Genomic DNA, 25,380 nt, shown 5'->3' with positions numbered 1-25,380 from the left:
TAGCCCAGTCGTGTCAAGAAACTTAGAAAACAAGCTGTCTTCTTGATCAAGAGTCTCTGGTGACCCTTTTCGGTTAGTCCCTGCCTTAGTAGGAGCGGCGTCAAAAGGGAAAGATTTGGAGTTCAATTGGAATGGATAGAGTTCTTCTATGCTTCTCTGTTCGGAGATGAATTGCTGGAGAAGCGAGGAGATGGACTGACGAGCTGACTCTCTGTCTACACGTGTAATTTTTTCATAAATTGCAGGGTCCAAAAAGCCAGCTCTTGTGAAGAGCATCATATCAAACTTAGGACTGGCTGAAAAGTATCTCCAGAGCTGAACAACTAGAAGTTCCTTCAGCCCATTGATTGACTCAGCCATAATACTAGTATCTGGAGTCTGACAAAACAACAGTAATCCCTTAATCATCAGCACGACTTTGCTTGCCGAAACATAATTGTATCCACTAGCTATCACTGTTGCCTGTTTGAACGGGCGAAGAACCTCAATGACAGCTTCCATGATGTACCACTCATTGCTGTGAAGTTCGAGCTCTCTAATCATAGCATCACGTAGGTTATGGTTGAAGAAGTCGCACAGTGGCTCTTTTCGGGCACAATACATTTCTATCATGGTAAGTGTGCTGTTCCATCGAACATTCATGTCTTTTGTGATGGATGGATTAAGATTATATGTCTTGCAGATAGCTTCAAAAAGATCGTGGGATTTGGAAGATACTTTCAGGATTCTAACCAGCTTTCGTATTTTTACCAGTGCTGGTCCCAGCGTCAATACTTCACTAGAGACGCCTCTTTGTCTAGGTATTGAGCTCTCACTATCGCTGTCAAGGTCTGGATCATTTAATTCTGAGCTACTATCATCATCATTACTACAGTCGGTATAGCCAGTTTCTGCAATGTCATCATCTCCTACAATCAGGTCAGGAAAGTCATCTTGTTCAGCAGTATCAACGTTGTCATCAGATTCTGAACTAGATCCTGAATCATTTAGGTGGGGAACACTCACTAAATCTGCCTGGTTTCTGCATTCCCACAGCTTAAGGGCATTAGTCACCACATTATGCAGGTTGTGTGCAAAGCATGAGCTTCGCATAATGTCACCGTCTCTGAGAGCCTTTACTATATTAGCTCCCGAATCAGTAATTATAAAGTAGACTTTCCGTAGAATTCTGAACTTCTGGAGGCTACTACGGATTGCACGAAGAATGTTGGCACTAGTGTGAGCAACTTTTAGTCTCTTAAACTCAAGGATTCTATGCACCAAAGTGAGCTTGCCATCAGTGCTTTTCATCACATAATGAGCTGTAATACCTAGAAAGCCAGACCCCGTTCTTGAAGACCAGCTGTCTAGGGTCAAATTCACTTTCCGGACTTTCTGGAGTTCAGCTTTGAGCTGCTTGACCTTCCTTTTCTTTGCTGTAACTAGATGTCTTGCAACAGTACGAGCTGAGGGGCCAGTAAGACCTCCTGTAAGTTTAGAGATTAGAGCCTTTACTCCTGGTTTTTCAAATATCGAAATAGGAAACTTGTCAATGCAAACCGTTTTGCTACACAACTTGTTCAGCTCCAGCTGCTGCTGCTTTGTTGACTTCAAAAAATTTCTTATATCCCTTTTCTTTCCAGTGCCTTCAAATTGAGTTGGGTTAGTTTCACATGATGTGCTCGGCATGCTGAGCTGAGACAAGGCTGCAGAATGTGACTTCTTTGGAACAGTACTTGGTTTAGGTTGTTCAGCAATTTTGTGTTTAGCCATAAGGTGATTTTTAAACGATGTTGCAGACCCCTTTGTTGACTTCACATCTTTTTTGCAGTAATTGCAGGTAATTACAGCTGCTCCCTTATTCCTGGTCCCATGTTGCTCCCAGAAATTGACTTTCTTTGATGGAGGGCCCTCTCCAAGTTCTGAGTCAGAACTTGATGAAATATTTTATGCCAGATTTGATGCCATTTATGACAGCATGTGTATCGGTACCTGCAAAGTGTATCCTTACTAAGTGCATGGAGCAGTGCAGGTCTAGTTACTCCTGTGATTGCAAATAAGAGTATGAAAGAAGAACAATTCAAGGAAAAAAGACACTTCTCTGTAGGACAGAGCATAATTTTATTCCAAAAGCAAGTATCTTTTTTCTGTATTTGTGAATACTCCTCATATGGTATATTAAGGGAAATAAAAGTATAATATTAATAATAGCAGGAAATGGTAAAGCGTAGGCCCAGGACTTTCTGATATAGCTAGAAGATTTTATAATGCAGATAATAGATTGACTAATTAGACCATTGGAAATAATCTGCTCCAAATATTTACTAAAGTATATGACATTTGCAGGGTAAAGAATATCGAGGCTATTCACATTTCCTTCCTGGGTGCTGCAAGTGAACATGCCTAAAATCAACATGTCATTTGGGAATTTTTTACCCTCATGCTGAAGGGTAGATCATCAACATGTTCAGCCTACTCCTTTGTTTAACAGTCACTTGATTATAAATTTCAATCAACTAATTCAATTATGTTGATGTGAGAAACCAGGGTTAAAGGTGCAGATTAGTTCCCCCTGATAAAACAACTTATTTCTTTCTGTATAGTATTCAGTCCATTGGGCTGTAAAGTTGCACATATACTGTCCAGTAGAAACAGGATAAAAACAAATCTCTTACTATGGCTGGGTTCCAAACTTTTACTTTTCGTAAGCCTAGTAAGCCCTGCAGCACTAGCAGAGGCAAAATCAGCAAGATTCGTTGAGTAGCTCCTATATCTGACCATTGGATATCAAAGATTTTCTGTAGTTCCGCTTCTGCTAGTGCTACAGGGCTTACTAGGGTAGTGAAAATTAAATGGTTGGAACTCACCCTGTATATTCTGGTTCTGTTGGTAGGGCCTCTGTGCCCTACACTACAGGGGGAACTAATCTGGGTGAAGGTGCAGTTTAGCAACCCCTGATAAAAACAACTTATTACTTACTGTATATTATTCAGTCCATTGGGCTGTAAATTTGCTCAGATAGGGTTCAGTAGAAGCTGGATGTAAACAAATCACTTCTTAGTGTATATTCTGGTTCTATTTGCAGGGCTTCTGCACCCTACGCTACTGGGGTAGCTAACCTGCGCCTTTACCCTACCAGGTAACCATCTACTTACCAAGACTAACCAAAAGTGTAAATCCAAGTAGACTGCTTTAGATTAATTTTTACTATGGCGAATGTTTTCTTCAATAGCAAATCATTTCTTCGGAAGACATAAAGACAGCACTTTTCGATAGATGGCAAGTATCGCTAATCCAATAAAAGTCGCTAGACTGCGCTATGGTGCTATTCGTAATCAAAACACGAAAAATGAAGAAAAACGGGTATAAAAAATAACAGAAACGGCAAAAACGGCCAGAAAAAAAACGAAACAGAAACAGGAACGGTACTAAAAAAACGGCTACCTTTTTTCTGTTTTTTCCGTTTTCCCAAAAAAAAAAACAGAACAGAAAACGGTAGAAAAAAAAAACAGAAACGGCGCCGACCCCTAATGGGGAGGGCTGACGCCGAATTAGCAAAATCAGAGATATTACACAGACATTACAAAAAATTACGGCAAAATCTTCAAAACTAAGAAATTTTTTGGGGACCATGCCCCTCCTCCTTGGAGTGTGCCAGGTTAAACTGCCGTTAAATACAATATACACATTACACACAATTCAAAAGATTTTTTTTATAATCGATAGAGCTTAAGAGACAACTGTTTTAGGAAGATGAAAAACTATTCTGGACAATTATAACTATGATTGTCCATACAATTGCTATTGTTTTAATGCTTATTTGCAATACCTGATTTTGCTGAATGGCACAATTTTTGCGAGATAATGGGGTAAGATTGAACTTTTTTTTTGGTTCAAAAACTGAAATATGTGATTCTAATAGAACGTGCATGTACGCTGAATTGAAAAGCCTATTATACAAAATCTTTCGTTAAATATTAAAAAATTTGTCATATTTTCGAAATTTAGGAATTCAAAATTTTCTAACAAACAAACTCTATTGTTTTTTTTTTGTTTTTTTTTTAATTTAGTTTTGCATACTAAATTCAAGAAGATCAACACTTAGGTGACCCCTTTTTTATATATAATTTAAGTTGATGTAAGCTGATTCAGTTCAAGTTACTCAAAAATAAAAACAAAAATATGGAATAACATACTCGTTCCCTAATGTCCAGGTAAATTTAACCAATATAAAGACCATAATAGAGATGAAAAAGGCTTTTAAATTTCCATTTGAATATTTTGGTGTATTGAATACCGAAGGTAAAGCACTTATATAATCGAAAGCCATGGAATTCACCCAAAACTATTTGCAGGTATGAAAGATTGACAATTGAAACTGTTTGACAATTGAAACGACAATATAAAAAAACTTCTTTTTTATAAAACACTTTACTTCAGAAAAGTCTAAAATTTTGGCTGCATTTTCAGAAGTAGCTATCAACGAATAAGCAACAACAGAAATCTATCTTAAATACGAAAATAAGAAATAAATAAAATACGAAATAACTACGAAAAAAACCAAACACTATACAAAAAAAGAAGAAAGAGATTCAAAAAGAAAACTGACATTAAGAATTTAGTATATTTGGGTTTCAACTGTAAATAAAAAGGCAGTGCTGTCTAAGAAATTATGAAATTGTTTGAGTTGTGTAGAGATTCACCTACCTCAGCATCAGCTCTCGTTTCAGCATCCAAAGCAACAATAAGTACTTGAAGAGAAACTTCAACAAGAGGCTCTCTTGAATCAGCAAACATTAAATGGTTGTAGGGAACACCATATCCAACAGGGTCATAAGCACATACTACGTTCAGCAGTGAGGTAAACAGCGGTAAGGCATGACGGTTTTCTGAAGATGTTAAGTGCTGAACCCATTTATTGGTGGAAAAATTGTCTGAAATAAATTGTAACGTAAAGGAAAATTATTAATTAGGAAAACTGGGAAATTTAGGAACAATAGTAAAAAAAAATTTACAATATGGAAGTATAGAGAATAAATAGCCAAGAAAATGAAGCAAAGAACTAGCATGACAACTTCGCAAACGGACAAACGTTAAAAGTATTAAATGCTCGACCGTCTAAAATGAGAACAAAAGAAGTTTAGAATGACTCTTTTAATTTAGTAATTAGTAAATTAATTAACTAAGTAATTAGTAGTTAGACTCTTTCAGCCAAACTCTTTTAATTTTACTACTCTACTTGGATGATAAAATAGTACTAACAAGCATATCTATAAAAATATTGGAAAATAAATTTCTTAGTTACTATGCACATTTTTCAAAGGAGTGGTTCTTTAAAATACACTTTTAGATCAAGAAGAGCAGTCGAATAGGGAATCGACTTTAATCTTAATAGAAAAGGCTTTATTCTTTTATACAAAAAAATAAAGAAGAAAAATGGTACGAAAATAGGCAGGTCTAATATAGTTATTTACTTTTTGTTTGAAAAACTCCTTTTGTGGAAAAGTATTTTCATTAAACTAACAGCAATGAAAAAAAGAAACCACAACAACTTCTCAGTGAGGTTTGATGTGGCTTCAACAGCGGTGTTCAACAAGTATATCTATTAGCCTCTATCCAACGAGCAATTTCTACTTGTGCCATCATTTCGCAAGCCAATATGGCGAACACGCAAGAACGCGTCATGATCGGATTACTACCAATGGAGACACTCCGCACTAAGAACTCGGTGAACAGCTTTACAAGATACTGCATTTTGGTCTTCCAAGGGATGCTATCCCTGAAAACCCATAAGTTGATTTCTTTCAAAAAAAAAAAAAAAACCTTTTCAACACATTGTTCTAGAGTCATTGTTTTTGCATTAACGGGAAAATAGCTGAAAACAAAAAGCCATGCAGGAAAATATAGAGAATTATTAACTACATACTGCATCCCTGCAGCTCCCCACCTAGGCTTCCAATGAAATTAATTGTAAACGGGGACCGGAAAGCTTTTCAAATGAATTTGGGGCTTTCTTTTGCAGAGATGAGTAATAAGACAGTAGATTCTGTTAGAAATCCCGTTAAGAGTTTAAAAAATACCTAGATCTGGCATGTACTAAGTCAATGGCACTCGCACCTGCCTCTCCATATGAAATTCTGAAAATCATACGAAATCTAAGAGGCAATTTGGCTTCTGCGTTCGACCGAATACACACGTATGTGCAAGAAACAGTTGCCCCGTCAATCATAGAGCCTCTTACTTGATAAATTTATGCTTACAAAACAGTACTTTCTCAAAACTTCTAAAAAAAAAAGCTAGAATAGTTCCACTGCATGAAAGAGGTTCTCGAGTTGATTAGACAATTACATACTTACTTGCGTTTAGTCAGATTTTCCAAAGTTTTTGAAAATCTATGCAGCAGGAGCTTTTCCAATTTCTGGAGAGAAAACGATTTCTTTTAATCACCAGTTTGGGTTCAGACCAGGGCACTCCACCCAAGACACACTAACAGTGTTGGCCTTATGGATAAACAAAGCTCTGAATCCTGGCCTACTACCTGCAGCGGTTCTTTTTGATATCAGAAAATCATTTGATAATATGTAGCATTCAATTATTCTCGGCAAACTGGAACACAAAGGAATATGAGGCGTTACTCTGGATTGCTTTAGATTTTATCTCAGGGACAGCAGAATTTATATGGGAGAAGACTCGGGGAACGATGTACTCTTTAAACGTGCTGTTCCCCAGGGTTCAATATTAGGACCACAGCTGTTCCTGATCCATGTTAACGATCTGTGTCGAGTGCTGAGCCCGGCATGCATAAATATTCGCTGCTATAATCTATTTTCCGATAATTAATTACTTTACGATTTAATATGGATCATCATAGGATAATTTCTGCATGTTTAAATTTTAACATTGCTTTTTACTTGCATTAAAAAATACCCGTTTTTTAATTACTTATGCTCGTTCTAATATACTATTATTGTGTCTATGACGGGGAGTGGGGAGGGGTCCTGCCAACTTCAACTCTTGACTGTTTATATCAAAGTTTAACATCTGTGTGTTTTCTTTACACAATGCAAAAGGATTTTCCTAAATATGGGAGAGGACTATACCCGTTAAATTCGCGCTCTTTACGTTAAAGTTCAATTTTGTATCAGAATCTTTAGATACTCAAGAACTACCATTTTTCATAAATGACATTCCGGAAAATGTAAAATTTCCATTTCTATTTCATCAGTAAGAGGGGGCCTCTCACCCCTTCCACATTCATATTACATACATAGTGCAAACATATTTATCAAAATAAAGCGAGATGATGATAATAAAAATTAAGTTTTTGAGCGTTGATTCCTATTGCGAAAGATTTGATCTTTACTTACTATTTATTACCATGCTTCATCTAAAATTTTACCATCAGCATTTTTATCATTTTTTTTACCATTATCCTTCTTTATCATGTTATCAAGTGCAGCTTTAATTTATCTGGTACTCAAAGAACTAACACGATACTACTCTACGCCTCCCTTTGCACCTCCTCTGTTCCAACATATGTTGGCTAGTCATGACAGACGGCTTCCCAAAAATAGGATTCCCAAAAATACGGTTTCTCCTAAAAAATCGGTTCAGTGAGATATGTCTTTTTCACTAGCCAAGGGAATACTAATTACTTTAATTCCTACTTGCACGCACCTCTTAGATACTAGTTACTCACTTTTGGACTGAGGTTGGTACATAGCCTGACTGAAGCAAGTGAGGATCAACTTGAGGATCTCCATTCGATTGTTATCCAATCTTGGATCGTGAGATGGCGTTTGAGAAAAGCCAACACCTGCCTCCCAGATAAATTCACAGCTGTCAATACTATGTAGGTCATCATGCTTATCCTGAAATAGATAAAATACAACCAAAATAAGCATTGCTTGGAAAGGCTATTATTTATAAATTTCTTGAAAGGCAGTGGATTAAAAAAAAAATTATGCACAAAGTATAGAAAAAATATACTTCTTTTTACCATTACTTTTGTTTTTTTACTGAGTTTTTTAACGTAATCAAGGAGGCACACTTGTGCCTCTATAAAGAGGCGACCCACCACAATGTTAAGCGATTTCAGGTCCTAGAGGTCGCAGAGAGACGGCGGTAATCGCATTTTGTAGCCCAAGCTCAAACTAAGAAACTTGCAAAATTTCATCCTCCTCCGACTTTATCTTCATGGGGTAAACTGGGCCAGAAGTTTGGACCCTCCCACCACAGCCCCCCTTTAACGTTGTCCGATAGGGCTGAAATTTAGAAGTTAAGCTTTCCTAGGGCCCGGGAGCTTATCCTCGAAATTTCAGCTCAATCCGATCACTCCTTCCCTGTTTTCAAAAAACCAAATATAGCCACTTAAAATTCATTTCTTTTTTTTTTCTTAGCCACGCCTACAGGCCACAGTTGGCACCGGATCCGGTTGAATGAGGACTGATTCGAAGCAGAATTCGACCTGTTAGGGCCTTTTGATATTTTCAGACCGAAAAAATTATCCCCCGAATTTACATTTACGAAAAACCTCGTTTTCCTATAATAGCCCATGTTAATTTTTCCCACCACACCCCCCCTTTAACGTTGTCTGATCGGGCTGAAATTTAGAGGATAAGCTTTCCTGGGGCCTGGGAGCTTATCCTCGAAATTTCAGCTCAATCTGATCACTCCTTCCCTGTTTTCCAAAAAACACATATCAAGATTTTTGGGAATTTGCTTGCGTCGAAAATAGCTTCAATTTGCTAAACAACAATCACTATTGTGTTTGTACAGTCCAGCGGCTGATACTCCCGACTTTCAGGTGGAAAACCTGGGTTCGAGTCACCATCAGAGCAACTTTTTTATATACTTTGAAAAGAAACTCAGTTTCTTTTTTAAATTAATTGAAAAAAATTACGTTTTCTAAAGAGCTAAAGAGGCTGAGTTACAAGGTCGACCCTTAAAACGTACAGGGATTAGGAGGCACAGTTGGGGGGCTGTTAAAGAGGCTGAGTCACAAGTTCGAACCTTAAAACGTACAGGGATTAGGAGGCACCCTGTACGACGTGATTTGAGTATTCAGGAATTAAAAGCCTTAACACAAGAATGTTCAAGAGCGGGGGGTTTGGGGGCGGCAGCCCCCCACTTTAACTCCTGACACGATCATCTAACAGTTAGTCAAGCAATAATAAGTAATAAACTGTACAAAAATGTGCAGAAATTATTTGAAAAAAACGACGTTTTCTAAAGAGTTAAAGAGGCTGAGTTACAAGGTCGAACCTGAAAACGTACAGGGATTAGGAGGCACAGTTGGGGGGGGAAAAACTCCCCAAACCCCCCCTTTTGCAGCCTTTAAATATAAAAAAAAATTTCTTTAAACTGAAAGTAAGGAGCGACATTAAAACTTAAAACGAACAGAAATTATTCCGTATATGAAAGAGGCTGTGCCCTCCTCAACGCCTCGCTCTTTACGCTAAAGTTTTTATTGTTTAAAAAAATAGTTGTGAGAAAGTCAAACTTTAGCGTAAAGAGCGAGGCGTCCTCAAAGACCTAATTTCCAGAACTTTCAACTACGTTAAACAAAATGAATATCTCAAAATTTTGATTGGATGTGTTTGGGGAAATGGTGGGCGTGAGAGCACTTTCAACATTTTCAACTATTAAAAAAGGCACTAGCCCTTTCAATTTCCAATCGAATGAGCCCTTTTGAAGTTTCGACGGCAACGCTTTCAATAAAAACGCTTAAATGCCCCCAGGGCATAACTTACAACCCTTGCCCTGAGGGCTTGGCGGTGGGGGGGGGGGGGAGGGGGGGTCTTCTACAAGGATAAAATTTCAAGAATTTTTTATTATGTTGAAGAAAATTATTATATCCAAATTTTTATTGGATGTGTTTGGGGAAATGTTGGGCGTGAGAGGGGGGTTAGTTGCCCTCCAATCACTTCCGATTATCAAAACAAGCACTAGCCCTTTCAATTTCCAATCGAATGAACCCTTTTTGAAGTTTCTACGACAACGCTTTCTTTAAAAACCTTATATGCCCCAGGACATAACTTACAATCCTTGACCTGAGGGCTGTTAGGGGGTTGTCATCCTCAGATATAGTTTCCGGACCTTTCAACTACGTTGAAAAAAATGGCTATCTCAAAATTTTTATTGGATGTGTTTATGGAAATAGGGGCGTGAGAGTAGGGTTACTTTCCATCCAATAACTTTCGACTATTAAAAAGGGCACTAGCCGTTTCAATTTCCAATCGAATGATTCCTTTTTAAAGTTTCTAAAACATCATTATCTATAAAAACATTAAATGCCCCCAGGGCATAACTTACAACCCTTGCCCTGAGGGCTGGTCGGGGGGGGGGTTGTCATCCTCAAAGACCTAATTTCCAGAACTTTCAACTACGTTGAAAAAAATTACTATCTAAAGATTTAGTTTGGATAGCCCGTGAGAAATGGTCGGCGTGAGAGGGGGTGTGTTACTCTCCAATTAGGTTCTATTATCAAAAAGGGCACAAATCCTTTCAGTTTCTAGTCGAATGAGCCCTTTTTTGAATTTCTGCGAAAATACTTTTTATAAAAACCTTATATGCCTCTGGGCATAACTTACAACCCTTGACCTGAGGGCTGTGAGGGGGTTGTCATCCTCAAAGACATAATTTCCAGACCTTTCAACTAAGTTGAACAAAATGGCTATCTCAAAATTTTGATTGGATGTGTTTGGATAAATGGTGGTCGTGGAAGGGGTGTTAGTTGCCTTCCAATCACTTTTGACCATTAAAAAGGGCACTAGCCCTTTGAATTTCCAATCAAATGAGCCCTTTTTGAAGTTTCTACAACAACACTTTCTATAAAAATCTTATATGCCTCCAGGGCATAACTTAACGAATTATCAAGTAGATCCCAGCGGTTACTAATGTAGAGGAGTGAACCAACGAGGTACCCCTTGCAAAAGGGCTGTGGGAGGTTTGTCATCCTCAAAGACATAATTTCCAGACCTTTCAAATACACGCAACAAGATAGCTATCTCAAAATTTTGATTAGATGTGTGTGAGGAAAAGGTGGGCGTGAAAGGGGGGTCAGTTGCTCTTCAATCACTTTCAACTATTCAGAATGGCACTAGCTAATCTAGTTTTCAATGGAATGAACCCCTTTTGAAGTTTCTTCGACAACGCTTTCTATAAAAACCTAATATGCCCCCCGGGCATAACTTACAACCCTTGCCCTGAGGACTGTGGGGGAGTGTCCTCCTCAAAAACATAATTTCTATCAGGAAATCAACTACGCTGAACAAAATGGAAATCTCAAAATTTTGATTGGATGTGTTTGGAGAAATGGTGGGTGTGGAAGGGGTGTTAGTTGCCTTTCAATCATTTTCGACTATTAAAAAGGGCCTAAGACACTCCAATTTCTAATGGAATGAGCTTTTTTTGAATTCCTACGGTAACTTCTTCGATACGAAGTGCCCTGGTCTAAGACCAAGAAAAAAAAATACTACATTGCGCCAACATCGTTCATCATTTAGGCAGCGCTATTGCGCTGCCTATGATACCTTTAATTTCAGTTCTGAGCTTAAGATCATGGGAGAGTATACATATATTAAACATTATTCTAAAAAAGAACATGTACTATTATTAACTGACACATTGAGATTTTTTTTCGGGGGGGGGGGATTTTAGTAAGTGGATATTGCTGGATTCTCAGTGGCAGCTCTAATATAGAAGGACAAACATTGCATTTATGTAAGTCTTTTAACTTTTTACTTAGATTTCGAATTTAGAGTAAAAGAGGGGGGGGGGGATCAAATGCCTCGAAATTTCTTTCTTCTATGTCGTTCGTTTTAAAATCTTTCAAAAGACAAATAAAGTAAGCATCACCCTGTCAGAAAAACAACTAGAATTATAACTAACTAGAAGCAACAGGATTCCAAACGTTTTGATAATTCTTAAATCCACTTTGCCGTGAATCTAGGGAGCTTACCATAAAACAAATTCCCGTGTAATATCTAAATTTCAGATGTCAGGAGAGGCGAAAATGGTCCGGCTCGGAGTAGAAATAAATAAGTAAACGAAGTTGTGCCCCACAGAAAAGGTTGGAGTCTCTTTGTACTTATGTTAAATTCAAAAGAGTTCTTTCTTTTCAATTGAAGATAACTTTTTTTATTCGCATTCAGTTTTTAAACTCCACTGGAAGCAAAAACCTCAAAAAGAAGAAAAGAATAGATTACTGGAAGAATAAAATAGGAATTTTCACTTTGGTTGTGGTCTTGAAGCAAATTTTCATTAGGGGCCATTAATCCTTTGTCCTCAGCTTCACCTTAAAGGGGAGGATTACAACAAACTTAATCCTAGTTATGCTTATAATAAGTAAAAAGCTAACCTTATAGTCCCTTCTACGCTAAATTAAAATTAACCAAAACAATAAAAATTGATAGTTTTCTTATTCTTTCAGTTCGGATATTCTACAAATGTTGTCGAAGGACAATAGAAAATTGATACACCCCCCCCCCCCGAATATTCTACAATATTACAAAAAAGTTATACCGCTCCCCCACCAAATACTTTAAAATATCAGAAATAAATGCATTATTTAAAATAAAATCTTTGCTCATTCCCTCCCATTCGATATATTTTGCAGGTTCACACTAATCACTCATTTAAACAAATGAATCAACTAAACAGAATTCCAGGAATTCCACTTTCATCTAGCAAGTGCTTAATATTCTATGTAGTTTCTTTATTGAATATTTTTTTTTAATAAAGTGAATTTTCAATTTATTTTAGAAATATTTTTTTGCTTTAATAAGGAACAAAAATAATAACACATAGCTGAGCATTATTGATTACAAATGAACCAGAAGCCTGATTTCGCAAATAATAATTATTTGTTATTGTTTTTGTTCAAAACAGCAGAACTAAAAAAAATACAATTAGGATTACTATTTTTATAGATGCATAAAAGACTGCAGTGCTATACTTTCAATTAAAAGGACTATCACTCCACTGCTACATAGAACAAATGAGGTAATTTTTTCAACCATTTCAACATGAAGATATTAACAGTTAAGTAAGAGTGAAAATGATAATTGTTTCATAGAACATAAACCCTAGCATTACCTTTAATAAGGAATAAAAATAATAACACATAGCTGAGCATTATTGATCACAAATGAACCAGAAGCCTGATTTCGCAAATAATAATTATCTGTTATTATTTTTGTTCAAAACAGTAGAACTAAAAAAAATACAATTAGGATTACTATTTTTATAGATGCATAAGAGACTGCAGTGCTATACTTTCAATTAAAAGGACTATCACTTCACTGCTACATAGAACAAATGAGGTGATTTTGTTTACCATTTCAGCATGAAGATATTAACAGTTAAGTAAGGGTGAAAATGATAAATGTTTGATAGAATATAGACCCTAGTATTACCGGTAGCCAGCTCATCTAGAAAATACTATTAAGACTGATACCTCAAAATGCATTTTCGTTTCAATAGTGCAATCATCATAAATGTAATTTCCTTGTCCTTGACAAACGCCTGGTCCTACTGCACTCAAGGACAAGGAAATTACTATACAAATCCTACATTTATAGTAATTTCCTTGTCCTTGACAAACGCCTGGTCCTACTGCACTCAAGGACAAGGAAATTACTATAAATGTAGGATTTGTATAGTAATTTCCTTGTCCTTGAGTGCAGTAGAACCAAGCGTTTTCCGCCTCACATGGTATCTGCAATTCAGACGTTTCGTGGGACTTTGTTTAACGGTAAGGGCCCCAGATTTTGCCTAGTCACACCAAATATCCTCCACCGACGCTAAGGGATTGATGACATCAGGATAAGACCCCCCCCCCCCGCCGAAGGACATTGGACAGCAAGTCCAGAGTACCTGCCACTCGACTAGGGTGGGTCTAATTTCGTATTTTCGATGTTCAACTCGTTTCACTCACTGTTGCCTCAGTGTGTCACCACACTGAGTGACAAGATCCCATCTATGATCATATTATCACTATGACCATCTTTTATCACTATTGTCACCTTGTTTCGTTTGGCAAATAATACATGTTCGCGTTGTTTTTCAATATTGTCTGTGCATACAACAGAACGTATATTTGACAAGATCGACGAGACTACAAATTCTAGACGTAAAAGCAATTGGGTAGGTCTTTATGGCACTCGAGTACGTCTTTTAAAGACTCAATAATTGATTACAAAGTCTACACTGCCTTAGTGCCACTACTTTAATTAAAATAGTTTCATTCCAAAAAACTACATGTTTATCTTTTTTTTAATGTTAGTATGAAGACTTTAATCCCAATTATTTGAAAAAAAAATACATTTTCTAAAGAGTTAAAGAGGCTGAGTCACAAGTTCGAACCTTAAAACGTACAGGGATTAGGAGGTACAGTGAGGGGGCTGCCCCCCCCCAAACCCCCACTTTTGTATATAAAAGGGGTTGTGCCCTTCTCAGCACCTCACGCTTTACGCTGTAGTTTTTATTGTTTAAAAAAAAAGAGTTTTGAGGACGTTAAACTTTAGTGTAAAGAGCGAGGCGTTGAGGAGGGCACAGCCCCTTTTATATACGGAAGCGGGGGTTTGGGGGCGGCAGCCCCCCAACTGTACCTCCTAATCCCTGTACGTTTTAAGGTTCGAACTTGTGACTCAACCTCTTTAACTCTTTAGAAAACGTAGTTTTTTCAAATAATTTCTGCACGGTTTTGTACAGTTTATTACTTATTATTGCTTGACTAACTGTTAGATTATCGTGTCAGAAGTTAAAGTTGTGGGGCTGCCGCCCCCCAAACCCCCCGCTCTTGAAGATACTTGTGTTAAGGCTTTTAATTCCTGAATAATCAAATCAAATGCACAGTAAGATTTTCTTTTTTCAACTTTTCTTCGAGCATGCGGTTGTACGACATGTTATCAAAGCAGTAGAGACTTACCTGCAACCGGAAGGCCGACTGTGATATTCTTCTGGGGACGCCTGTTGAGCCGAAGGATTTAATAGATTGGATTTAAAAAAGAAACTGAGTTTATTTTTTAAACTTTAAATTCAATATATAAAAAAACTTTTCTGATGGGGAATCGAACCCGGATCTTCCGCCTGACAGTCAGGAACAGCGACCATTGTACCACAGAGACAATTACGGAAAGATTTTTTTAGTTTCCGGTATCTATTTTTGACGTAAGCAAATCCCCATAAAACATGATATTAGGTTTTTGGAAAATACGGAAGGAAGCATCGGATTGAGCTGAAATTTTGAGGATAAGCTCCCAGTCCTCAGGAAAGCTTATCCTCTCAATTTCAGCCCGATCGGACAACGTTCAAGGGGGGCTGTGGTGGGAAAAATTAACATGGGCTCTTATAGGAAAACGAGGTTTTTCGTAAATGTAAATTCGGGGGATAATTTTTTCGGTCTGAAAATATCAAAAAGCCCTAACAGGTCGAATTCCGCTTCGAATGAGTCTTCATTCAGCCGGATCCGTTGCCAACTGTGGCCTGTAGGCGTGGCTGATAAAAAAAAAGAGTAATGAACATTGTGTGGCTATATTTGTTTTTTGGAAAACAGGGAAGGAGTGATTGGAATGAGCTGAAATTTCAAGAATACACTCCGGACTTAGAAGAATGCTCAACGTTCAAATTTCAGCCCAATTAAACAATTTTAAAGGGGGGCTGTGATCAGAGGGCCAACACTTCTAGCCCACTTTTACCCATGGCTATAAAGTCGGAGGGGGGTGAAATTTTGCAAGTTTCTTAGTTGGAGCTTGAGCTAAAAAATGCGATCACCGCTGTCTCTCTGCAACCGCTAGGACCAGAAATCGCTTAACATTGTGGTGGGTCGCCTTTTTATAGAGGCACAAGTGTGCCTCCTTGATAGATTTTGGTAATTAACTCGTTGACTGCCATGGCAATTTTCAGAAATCTGTCCAAAAATGACGATTGCTTTCATAATGCTTTCATACTACTCTTCCCTTAGAAAGACTATTAGATGGCCCAAAAAGGTTCCTCTTCATATTATAGAGATATATATACACAATGCTCACAAAATTTTTCAAAAAATAACTTCTTCAAAAATAAAATTAATCAAATTCAGAGAAGAGTTCGTCATTGCCTTAATTGGAGAAGAAAATAAAACATCTTTAAAGAAAATCAGGTTGCAAAAGCTCCATTATTTAGAAAGTCTACTACCTACAGAAAAAAAAAAGCGTCCAACGAAGCCATGTCGTGTATGCACACAAGAAAAAAAAACGTAGAGAAACACGTTATTTTTTTCCGATTTGTTTAGATAAGCCAGCCCTTTGTGTGGAAGATTTTTTCAAGAAGTTCCACAAGCAATAAAAATAATTTTATATCTTAAATTTTAAACTATTTGTAATTATACTTTTTGTAATAAATTTTCTGTTCATACAAGCCAGCATTAATTTTTGTTCTTTTCCCAGAAGCCATCTATTGATATTAACACTGATATATTCCGAGTATAACCGCAGCTGCACAAAATGGCTAGAAAAACAACTACAAGATAACTCGTAGTTGGCGTCCTAGAACAAAACGCAATCTACGAGTTATCTCGTAGGTGGCAGTCAACGGTTAACAAGAATTTATATTACTTTTCCATATTATGGTGCATGTTCTTTTGTGTGAAAAATGATAAACTTCAAAGTGCCAACATGTAAAAATAAAGGGTACTTATGCATTATGCGGGCACCGCTATATACTGTATGTGGAATTTCGAACGGGAAATGCTACAGTCACCCGACAAAACCCGTCAAACGGCTATGTGCAAGACCTAAATTGATTGCAAAACGTTGTTTCTCATGGATTTAACAATATTTAAACGATTGTTTTTTGGGGTTTAAGTGGGGGGGGGAAGGTACCTAGGTTAGGTTACGTATTTGATATATGATACGCCTTACCACCACCACCACCCCCCCCCCAAATGTGCAAATATATAGCCCAAATTTGTTTCTAAACTATTATATATTCATTCTATTTTATTTTATTTCATTAGCATTAACCAAACTTGACTTCTTTCGTGGCGTCCGCATAATGCGTAAGTACCAAATAAAAGCCTACTTGAAAAAATCAAGTTGGTTTCCGTATTGCTTTAACATTATAAAATTAGAAATTCTACAGAGCTACCCCAAAAATTTTCGAATATAAACCTTATCCGTTTATCCTCAAGCAGTTTCTCTAAAAATAAATTTTAGCATATTTGCCTATTTTTTTTTCTTTCATGTTCATCCGTCTGCGCCACATTTAGGTACACTTACATCTGCTGCTATAAACACCATATTCTTACCTCTTATTTAGCTCTTAATGAAGATGATGATTGCCAATCAGTAATAGAACGCAACTCACTTCCTTATTGATATTGCACTAATACCACTGCTCCTACTAACATCTCACCGCAGCACCAGCCTACCTGAGGCCAACAGAGCTACATATGCTCCTCATCCATCCCAATCTATTCAAAGCCTCCCTCTTTACATCCTCAAACAAAGTTCCAATTCCCCTTATATCGTGTCCAAAGACCTCGTCCCACTCCATTCGGGGACGACTTGGTTTTTGTTTGGCCCTAGATGATTGGCTGACAAGGACGATCTTTGGCAATCTGCCAATCTTCATCTGCAGAATATGTCCTAACCATCTCAACCTTTCTCCCATTTTAGTCCTATAAAGCGGTATTGAATCATATTTTTCGTACAGCTTACTGTTTGAAATGAGGTCAGTCAGACGGGTATCCAAAACAATCCGTAGAATAATTTGCTTACCGAAATTTATGGGGAGTGGAAGGAGGTGTTTTTCGTAAGAATTCGTTCAAATAAATCCAGGGGAATTTGTGCGCTAGCTTCCCTTTATCTTAAGGAATCATGTTAGATTAATGTTAAGAATGAGTGCCGACTGAGCAGTAACCCTTCTTATTTCAGAAAAAACTTCCTTGAACAACTTTTTTAAACAAAACGGCTCGTAATATTTCCCTATATTTGGAGAATTCTGGAAAACTGGTACTTTACTGACAACTAAGTTTCTACAAATAATAATTCCTGTTTCTATTCCTGTACTGTTGTGTCGATTTTGTGTTTTCAGTAAAGCGCTAGTTTTTCAGTTCTACACATGAAGGGAAATATCAAAAGCCAATTTGTTCGAATTTTTTTCCACAATATATTACATAAGCCACGAAGCAGTAATCTTTGTTCATTTTAAGTTTCAATTTCACTCTGTACTTTCATCAAAACACTTTTTTTAGTTGATTCGTTGAAAGATTACTTGTATAGAAGGGAAGGTAGAGGAATCCTCTAAAGTAAAAGATTTCTCCTTAAGCCCCCAACTCCTGAAAAATTCTAAGCTGTATCTTAAAATTCAACTTTTCGGCATTTCATTTCAACACCAGACAAAAACAATAAAAGGGCCCCGCCCCCCACCCACCCCCCCCCCAAAAAAAAGACAAAATAATACCAAAATAGTTAATTAAAAAAAGAAAGAAAACCACAAAAAAAATGTTTCTGTTTCTACCGTATCATGCCAACAGTATAAATTAGACATTACTTCACAACATTACTACTTACCGGTCCACCTCTTTTAGTTGCTACAACCGTGAAATCTGGACAGAATAACAAGTCCTAAAAAAAAGAAACAAAATATTTATACTGTCTTATCAGCAACTGCTAGCAAAGTTACGCAAACGAAAAAACAAAATCGATCTTTCTTTCTTTTTTTGAAAATATGCACCAGCACAGCACAAAGTATTTAAAAGTAGGCTCACCACGAAAAATTACAAAAATACACTTAAATAGAACCACCTAAAAGGGCTATATCAACAAGAAAGGGCTACATCAACAAGGGCTATATCAACAAGCAAAATAAACCATTTAAACGACACTAGAATAGAAGATCAAATGGCACAACGGACTGAGGCACAAATCAAAATGTTCGAATTCTTTTGCTTGTCAAAACAGCGTTGCATGCAGCTGAGCTTTTATTTTTAGTAAATTCGGTAGTGTTCGGTAATCACCATTGAAATATAGAAAAAAAAATATAGAAAAGATCAGCCTCGATAATGGCTATATCCATAATGGCTACTCCAGAGAAACCTACTTATTTTAAAATGCAAATTGCAACAAAGTTGTAAAATCAACTAACAATCATTACTATATAAATTGGTAGAGCTTGAGCCTCATATAACTCTTACCAATAAGACCGTATATTCTAAATCCACACTTGAGAGGTTTTTTTTTACAAATAGTAAAACTACATTCTTTTTTGATAAAAATTGCACTTGTGGAGTAAAAATCGATATTAGACAAAACAGCAGATGCAGATGGATAAAGAATTCAATTCAAGGCCGAGGGAGGGGGTTGGAAGAAGGGGGTGTTTTCCCTTCGTAATTGGGTATTTTCAAAGTTGTATTTTTGGTAAATCAGCCCTGTTTTGTCTCAACGCTGAGAATTGAATTGAAACTTCCAGGGAAAATTTTCTTGAGGAAGAGGGCAAAGAAGCTTTAAATTTTTATACTTTATATACGCCTCTCTACTTGTCGGAACATGCACAGGGAAGGCCGGAAAGGCTCTCCTGATTATTATATAAAAAAAAAATCTCTCCAACCCCAAACAATTTTCCTCCGATCCCCAAAAAAATACATGTGCTGCAGTTTTTTTGTCATTTTTTTGTTTTTTTAATACAAAAGACAGGGTCTGCTACTTGTAACTGCACATTATGTTTTTTCCAATTTGACAAAAGACCATTAGTTTTATGATAAGGGAGTAACGCATAATGGGATAAGTAGTATAAAAGAGGAGTCAGAAATATCAAAACAGTCGACATGAGCTCATGAGAGAGCTGGGGACAGAAAAAAATACATATATTAATAAAAGTGATAACTTTTTCTCCGAATTTTAGAATATGGCCGAATTTCTTTACATAGTCAGTATTTGATTTACCAGACTTTACGGCATTGTTGCCAAATTTAATATCAATGCTCAAATAATTTGGACCATCAAAGGATTAATTAGCTGTCTGACCGTCTGAACTGTAAAACCCTGGTCCTGGCCAGGGCCGTATCCAGGATTTTCTTTTCGGGGGGGGGGGGGGATAAAAAATACTTAAAAAACGCATCAAAATTATGTTTATATTCATTTTTGATACGTTTTTTACGGGTCGGACAAACCCCCTACCCCTCCCCCTGGATACGGCCTTGGTCCTGGCTATTATAATTTCCTAACACTTCAACAAGTTTTGCTCATCCCTACAATTATATTCAATTTGCTACCTTACATCATTGCCGAAAAATAAAGAGCATTGCAAACATTTTCATTGCTTTGCAAGAGTGCAGAACAGTGTGTTTAAAGTTTTCCGTAAAAACAAACCTTGAATACGAAAACAGACAAGGAAAAAAGCCAGAATAAATCCAGCCAGAATAAAGCCAGAATAAAAAGCCAGGGTGTAGTTACATTGTTCAGTGAATAAACAAGGGATTATAGGGAACTACTAGCACTAATGAAAATGTCATGTCATCCAACAGAGCAAAAAATATTGAAAACAAGCTAAATTTTAATTTATTAAAAGTCAACTTTAAGGTGAAGCACTAAAACTGTAACCTAAAACAGTTGAAAACTTGGTCGATTCTCTCATTTTTTAAAATTATTCCTTCCTAATTATAGAATGTTTAGGACTAAATTAGTATACAGAACAGAGTCTGCTTTAAAGAACGCACACAATGGCATCGTGCAAAAAAAAGAAAAAAGATTATTTTATTTTCAGTCTAATGTATAGAAAAAGGGAATTATGACACAGAAATTCTTTTAGATCCTTGTGTTTAATTTAATAATTCCGCTGGATAACGTTAAATGACACTGGTCTTCCCTCTTTTACCAAAAATTTGAGTTCCCTCTCTTATCAGTTTTCAATGCTCTTGTACTGAATCTCAAATTCAATAAAATTCGTATACAAAAAAAAAAAAAAAAAAAAAAAAAAAAAATAGAGAAAAAAGTACCATGGTGATGATTTCCGTAGATTAAATTTGATTAGCCTACGGATTATGGAGATTATGCTCCAAACCAAGTTCAGAATTTTACAATTTTGTAGGAGTAAAAAAAGAAGCTTTTGAAGCTTTCCACGGGAAATTTCTTTTACTATATTAAGAAAGAAGAATATGCAAAATTATAGTTATTAATATATATAATAAAATAAAAATGTACTAGGCCTATATAATCATAACGTAATAATATAGTAAAATATGAATGGAAAATATAACACTGTGAATCATATATAGCCAAAAATTATAGAAAAAAAATAGCTGCATAATGTCGCTTCCTTTGGTATGAATACAACTATTTTAGGTAGTGATTTAGCTAGAGAGGCTGGATTTTTTTTTTTCGATTAGTCATGCACGGTATGCGCTGAAAGGTCGAGTCGACGTCCTACGTGCCAAAAATGGTTATGAAGGATGTTTGTCCTTTTCTTATTCATGGACGGCCATTCCTACCTCCTGCGAGTAAATTTGCCTCTGAAACAAAATTAATGGAAACAGGTCCATACAATGAGTCATTTTCACCTGTCAACAAGAAATGAAAAGAGCATGAGATATGCCTTTGGGGAAAAAACGAGCGTTCAAAATATTTGAATATTAAACTTAATTATGTTCTTTCACCCTCTTAAGAAAAAATTACTTAGCACAAAAAAACGTAACTTACGCAAAGAGCGTTAAAAAGAGCTGGTGCTAGTGGAGAAGTATCGGTGCCATCAACACCACTTTTGGTGTTTCTCATACTTGAAGCCTCCTTTGGTAACGTGGACCAAAAAAAACCTCTCCAATCTGGATCTTCAAAAATATATGGAAGTAGCCTTGTTAATGTTCTTAGACAGTTCAATACTAGAAAAAAGTAAGTTCATTACAATCCATTTGATATTGGTTTAAACTATCAATTACCTGTTTTAAAAAATTTACCAGTTAACCCTACCTTATTATCATTTACTAAGGAAAGATGCTTTGAGAATAAAAAAAAAACAGCAAATAAGAATACTTTCCTATGGTCCAGATTCAGTTTTAAAAAATTAATTTTTAAACAAAAAGTTTATAATAAGTGAAAGACAAAGATTGTGTAAGCGAAGTTAGATAGGGAGATAAGGAATTTATTAACCTCATCGGCCGAAGAAGGAGTTGAAGGCCCTTTTTACAACTAGTCCTATAAGAGCATTTGATGAAAAAGATGCTACAAGAACAAAAAATTAATAAAACAATAAACATAACTGATATAAACATTTCAAAAATATTTCAAGTACTAGATGTTACAGTCCAGATATGGATTAATTAGGGTGTTTATTGGGTGATAAATATGTAGAACACTAGAATAATGTAAATAGACTTAGATAAAACAAATGTAAGCAAACGGCTAATTTTAGTAAAATATACTTAAAATTACAGTATTAGTTTAAAAAAACAACAACAATGAAAGCATGTACCATCAAGCCCCTATTTGAAAAATCTAAAACTCGACATTGAAATGGATAAAGATTCCTCCTCCTGAAACTCGTACCAGTGGCTCAAGCTTAACTTACAGCTCAGTCTGTTTGCGTCCATTTGTGTTTCACCTTTAAAAGCTAGAAACTGCCGCACTGCTTAAATCTAGGACAACTGAAACGATGAAATGACACAATTCTATTATTTACGCAACTTAAAGATATTAAACAGAAAGTGATTTGTTTTTAATCTGCGAATGTTCAATTAACTACAATCAACCTTTAACAAACCATTGATTTTACTAGTAGCTCTGGTCAAGGCCGTATCCAGGGGGATAGAGGGCTTGAACCCCCCCCCCCTCCCCCCCCCAAAAAAAAATCCAGGATACGACCATGGCTCTGGTATATTAAATTTGTTACCTCTTTTTCAAGTTTATTGCCTAGAATAAGGACACAAATTGAATAAATTACAGGGATATCAGGCATGTACAAAAGAATCACTTTCGAACAGGTGCAATAGTAATAAAAATAATTTTATAATTCAAATAAGAAGCGCCTAGAAAATTAACAATGCTTAGAGGGGGCCTCGTTGGATAGTCCCCTCTTCTGCGTACGTGCCTACCGTAACTCCTCAATCTGGCATTAATGAATGCCTGATAAGATCTGTCATTACTGTTTTTACTTGGCTTAATATTGTTTGCCTTTATCTGATAAAGTCTGCATTGACCCAGAATTAAAATAAGAAGAGCAGAAACTCAGCTAATAAACCGACGACAATGGCATTAATCTACCCCAGCCCTCCAGTTTAAATAGTTTTTGGGGCTTCCTTAGCTTATAATGACATAATTTCAAGAGAGAGGATAATTTTGAAATGCCGGAAAAGTATAGGCCATATAAAAAGTGTAAATCCGTACCATTAAGAAATTTATAGGACAGTTTATCATCAAATTGTATAAAACGAATTAGGTACTTGTCAGTTATTGGAGACACCCAAAAAGTGCAGTTTACCTTACTTTAGACCTTAGATCCTCCTTTGCCTCCAGAGGCACTTTAGGGCATCCAAGAAGAGTCGCCAGTCATCTCTCACAGCTTCGGCCGCCCAGACATCTTTCCATTAATGTTGGAATGAGGCATTGAGATTTGTGAGTTTAGCCTGGTAGCTGCGTCTCAGGATGTTTTTGAGTCGTCCTCTTCTTCTGGTACCACGTGGCTGCCACTAAAGGACGACCTTCGGTAGTCGAGTTTCGGGCAAGCGGACCACATGAACGAGGTATCACCACTTCCTATATTTGATCCCTTTGGTTACCAGTGGCGGAGATAGCTTCGTCATATAGTAGCGTTTGTTACTTTTTGGGACCAGTGGATATTTAGAATGCGCCTTAAACACATGTTTTCGAACACGAGGAGTTTCTTTTCAAGTTGTTGATCTACAGTGTATATGCCAAGTTTCAAAACCATAACAAAGCGTTGAGAGGATGTTGCTGTTGAACAGCCGTAGATTGAGTCGGAGAGAGTATTTCTGGCTGCGCCAAATTTGAGACAGTTTCCTGAAAGATGCATTAGCCTGGCCGAAACTTAACTTGACTTCTCGCTGACACGATCCTGAATTGTGGATGGTGCTTCCAAAGAACTTGAACTCCATGACTTGTTCTATTGTCTGGTTATTGCATTTTAGGCAGAGTGGAGATCCAGTGTTTGCCATACTTTTTGTTTTGTTGGCATTTATCTTAAGGCCAAAAGGTTCGGCAGTGTCTCTAAATTGGTTAAGGTAATGCTGGAGCTTTTGTTTGCAGAACCATAGGAGGCTGATATCGTCAGTGAAATCAACATCTTCGAGTCTCTTATTATCCAATTGGATCCCATGTCCGTCGCAAGTCCGGAAAATATAATCAATGATAGGGATAAATGGGAGTGGTGATAGCACACAACCTTGTTTCACCCCTGTCATGATGCGAAAGTAACGGGTAAACCCGTTACTTACCTTCACGTAGCATTCTGTGTCTTTGTAGAAGGCTCCAATGATTCGAATGAGCTTATCAGGTATACCGTAGTATTGGAGAACCTTCCAAAGCGTTTGGCAACCTACCGAGTCAAAAGCTCACTCGAAGTCTATTAAGACCAAGTACAGCTTATTGTGCCATTCATTCGCTTCTTCTAGCAGCATTCTAAGAGTAAATACAAGATCGGCGCATGATCGGTTTGGCCGGAATCCATGCTGCTCCTCTCGGAGATGTTTGTTCAACGCTGGTTGGCTTCTGTTAAGGAGTATAGTCGTCAATAGTTTGCTAGGTATTGATATAAGGCTGATACCCTTCCAATTTTCGCACTTTGTAGCTTCGCCTTTTTTGAATATTTCGACGAGAGTATTTTTTGTCCAATTCTTAGGAATTTCTTCTGTTCTTTAAATTATAGAGAAAAACGTAGTCTATACAGTTATGCATGTAGCTACTGATCATTTCAGTCGCAATTCGGTCTTCCCAGGGGACTTTTCTGACTTCAGCTTCTTAGCCGCCTTTAGTATCTCCCCACCAGAGGGTAATTTAATATCGACGGCTAGATTTAGAAATGGTGTGTCTGGTATATCTGGAGGATCAGCTGCAAATGGTGGTCTATTTAACGGTTTTTCGAAATGCGTCACCCAGGCTTCGATCACTTTAAGAAGTCGTCGAAACTCATCTTTGACGGGTGCATCTGTCTTCGGACGCTTTCCAACTACCTCATTGGTGATGCGGTACACTGACCAAGAATCTCCCGTCTAGCAGCTTCTTCAGCCTTCTGAGCTTTCTGTTCAAGGCTACGGCGTTTATCAGCACGGACGCTCTTTTTTATGGCCTTATCAAACACAGCATACTCTAGTTCAAGAGGGTGGCTAGCATCAGGGAATAAAGTGTTGAAAAGAGATTTCTTATCTCTTCTAACAAACTTCACAAAAAGTTAAGCTAGATTAATCCTAAT

The 25,380-nt window shown here is 37.0% G+C and overlaps 1 protein-coding gene across 2 annotated transcripts in view; it reads right to left on the bottom strand.

Moving 5' to 3' along the window:
* The window catches only part of LOC148942198 (protein HID1), a 116,232-nt gene that overhangs the window by 61,891 nt on the left and 28,961 nt on the right, over nucleotides 1-25,380 (bottom strand). For both annotated transcript variants that reach the window (XM_089102864.1, XM_089102865.1), the window contains exons 3-6: nucleotides 21,660-21,838; nucleotides 18,537-18,590; nucleotides 7,679-7,850; nucleotides 4,687-4,913 (exon numbers count right to left, since the gene is read on the bottom strand). In XM_089102864.1, coding sequence (XP_088958990.1) covers nucleotides 4,687-4,913; nucleotides 7,679-7,850; nucleotides 18,537-18,590; nucleotides 21,660-21,838 — 632 coding nt within the window. The remainder of the gene's footprint in view (nucleotides 1-4,686; nucleotides 4,914-7,678; nucleotides 7,851-18,536; nucleotides 18,591-21,659; nucleotides 21,839-25,380) is intronic.

Source organism: Artemia sp. Qi Xiang Cuo, chromosome 17 (genome assembly GCF_049724085.1).
Source record: "Artemia sp. Qi Xiang Cuo chromosome 17, ASM4972408v1, whole genome shotgun sequence".
Classification (NCBI taxonomy): domain Eukaryota; kingdom Metazoa; phylum Arthropoda; class Branchiopoda; order Anostraca; family Artemiidae; genus Artemia; species Artemia sp. Qi Xiang Cuo.
This window is presented reverse-complemented; position numbering and strand designations above follow the sequence as displayed.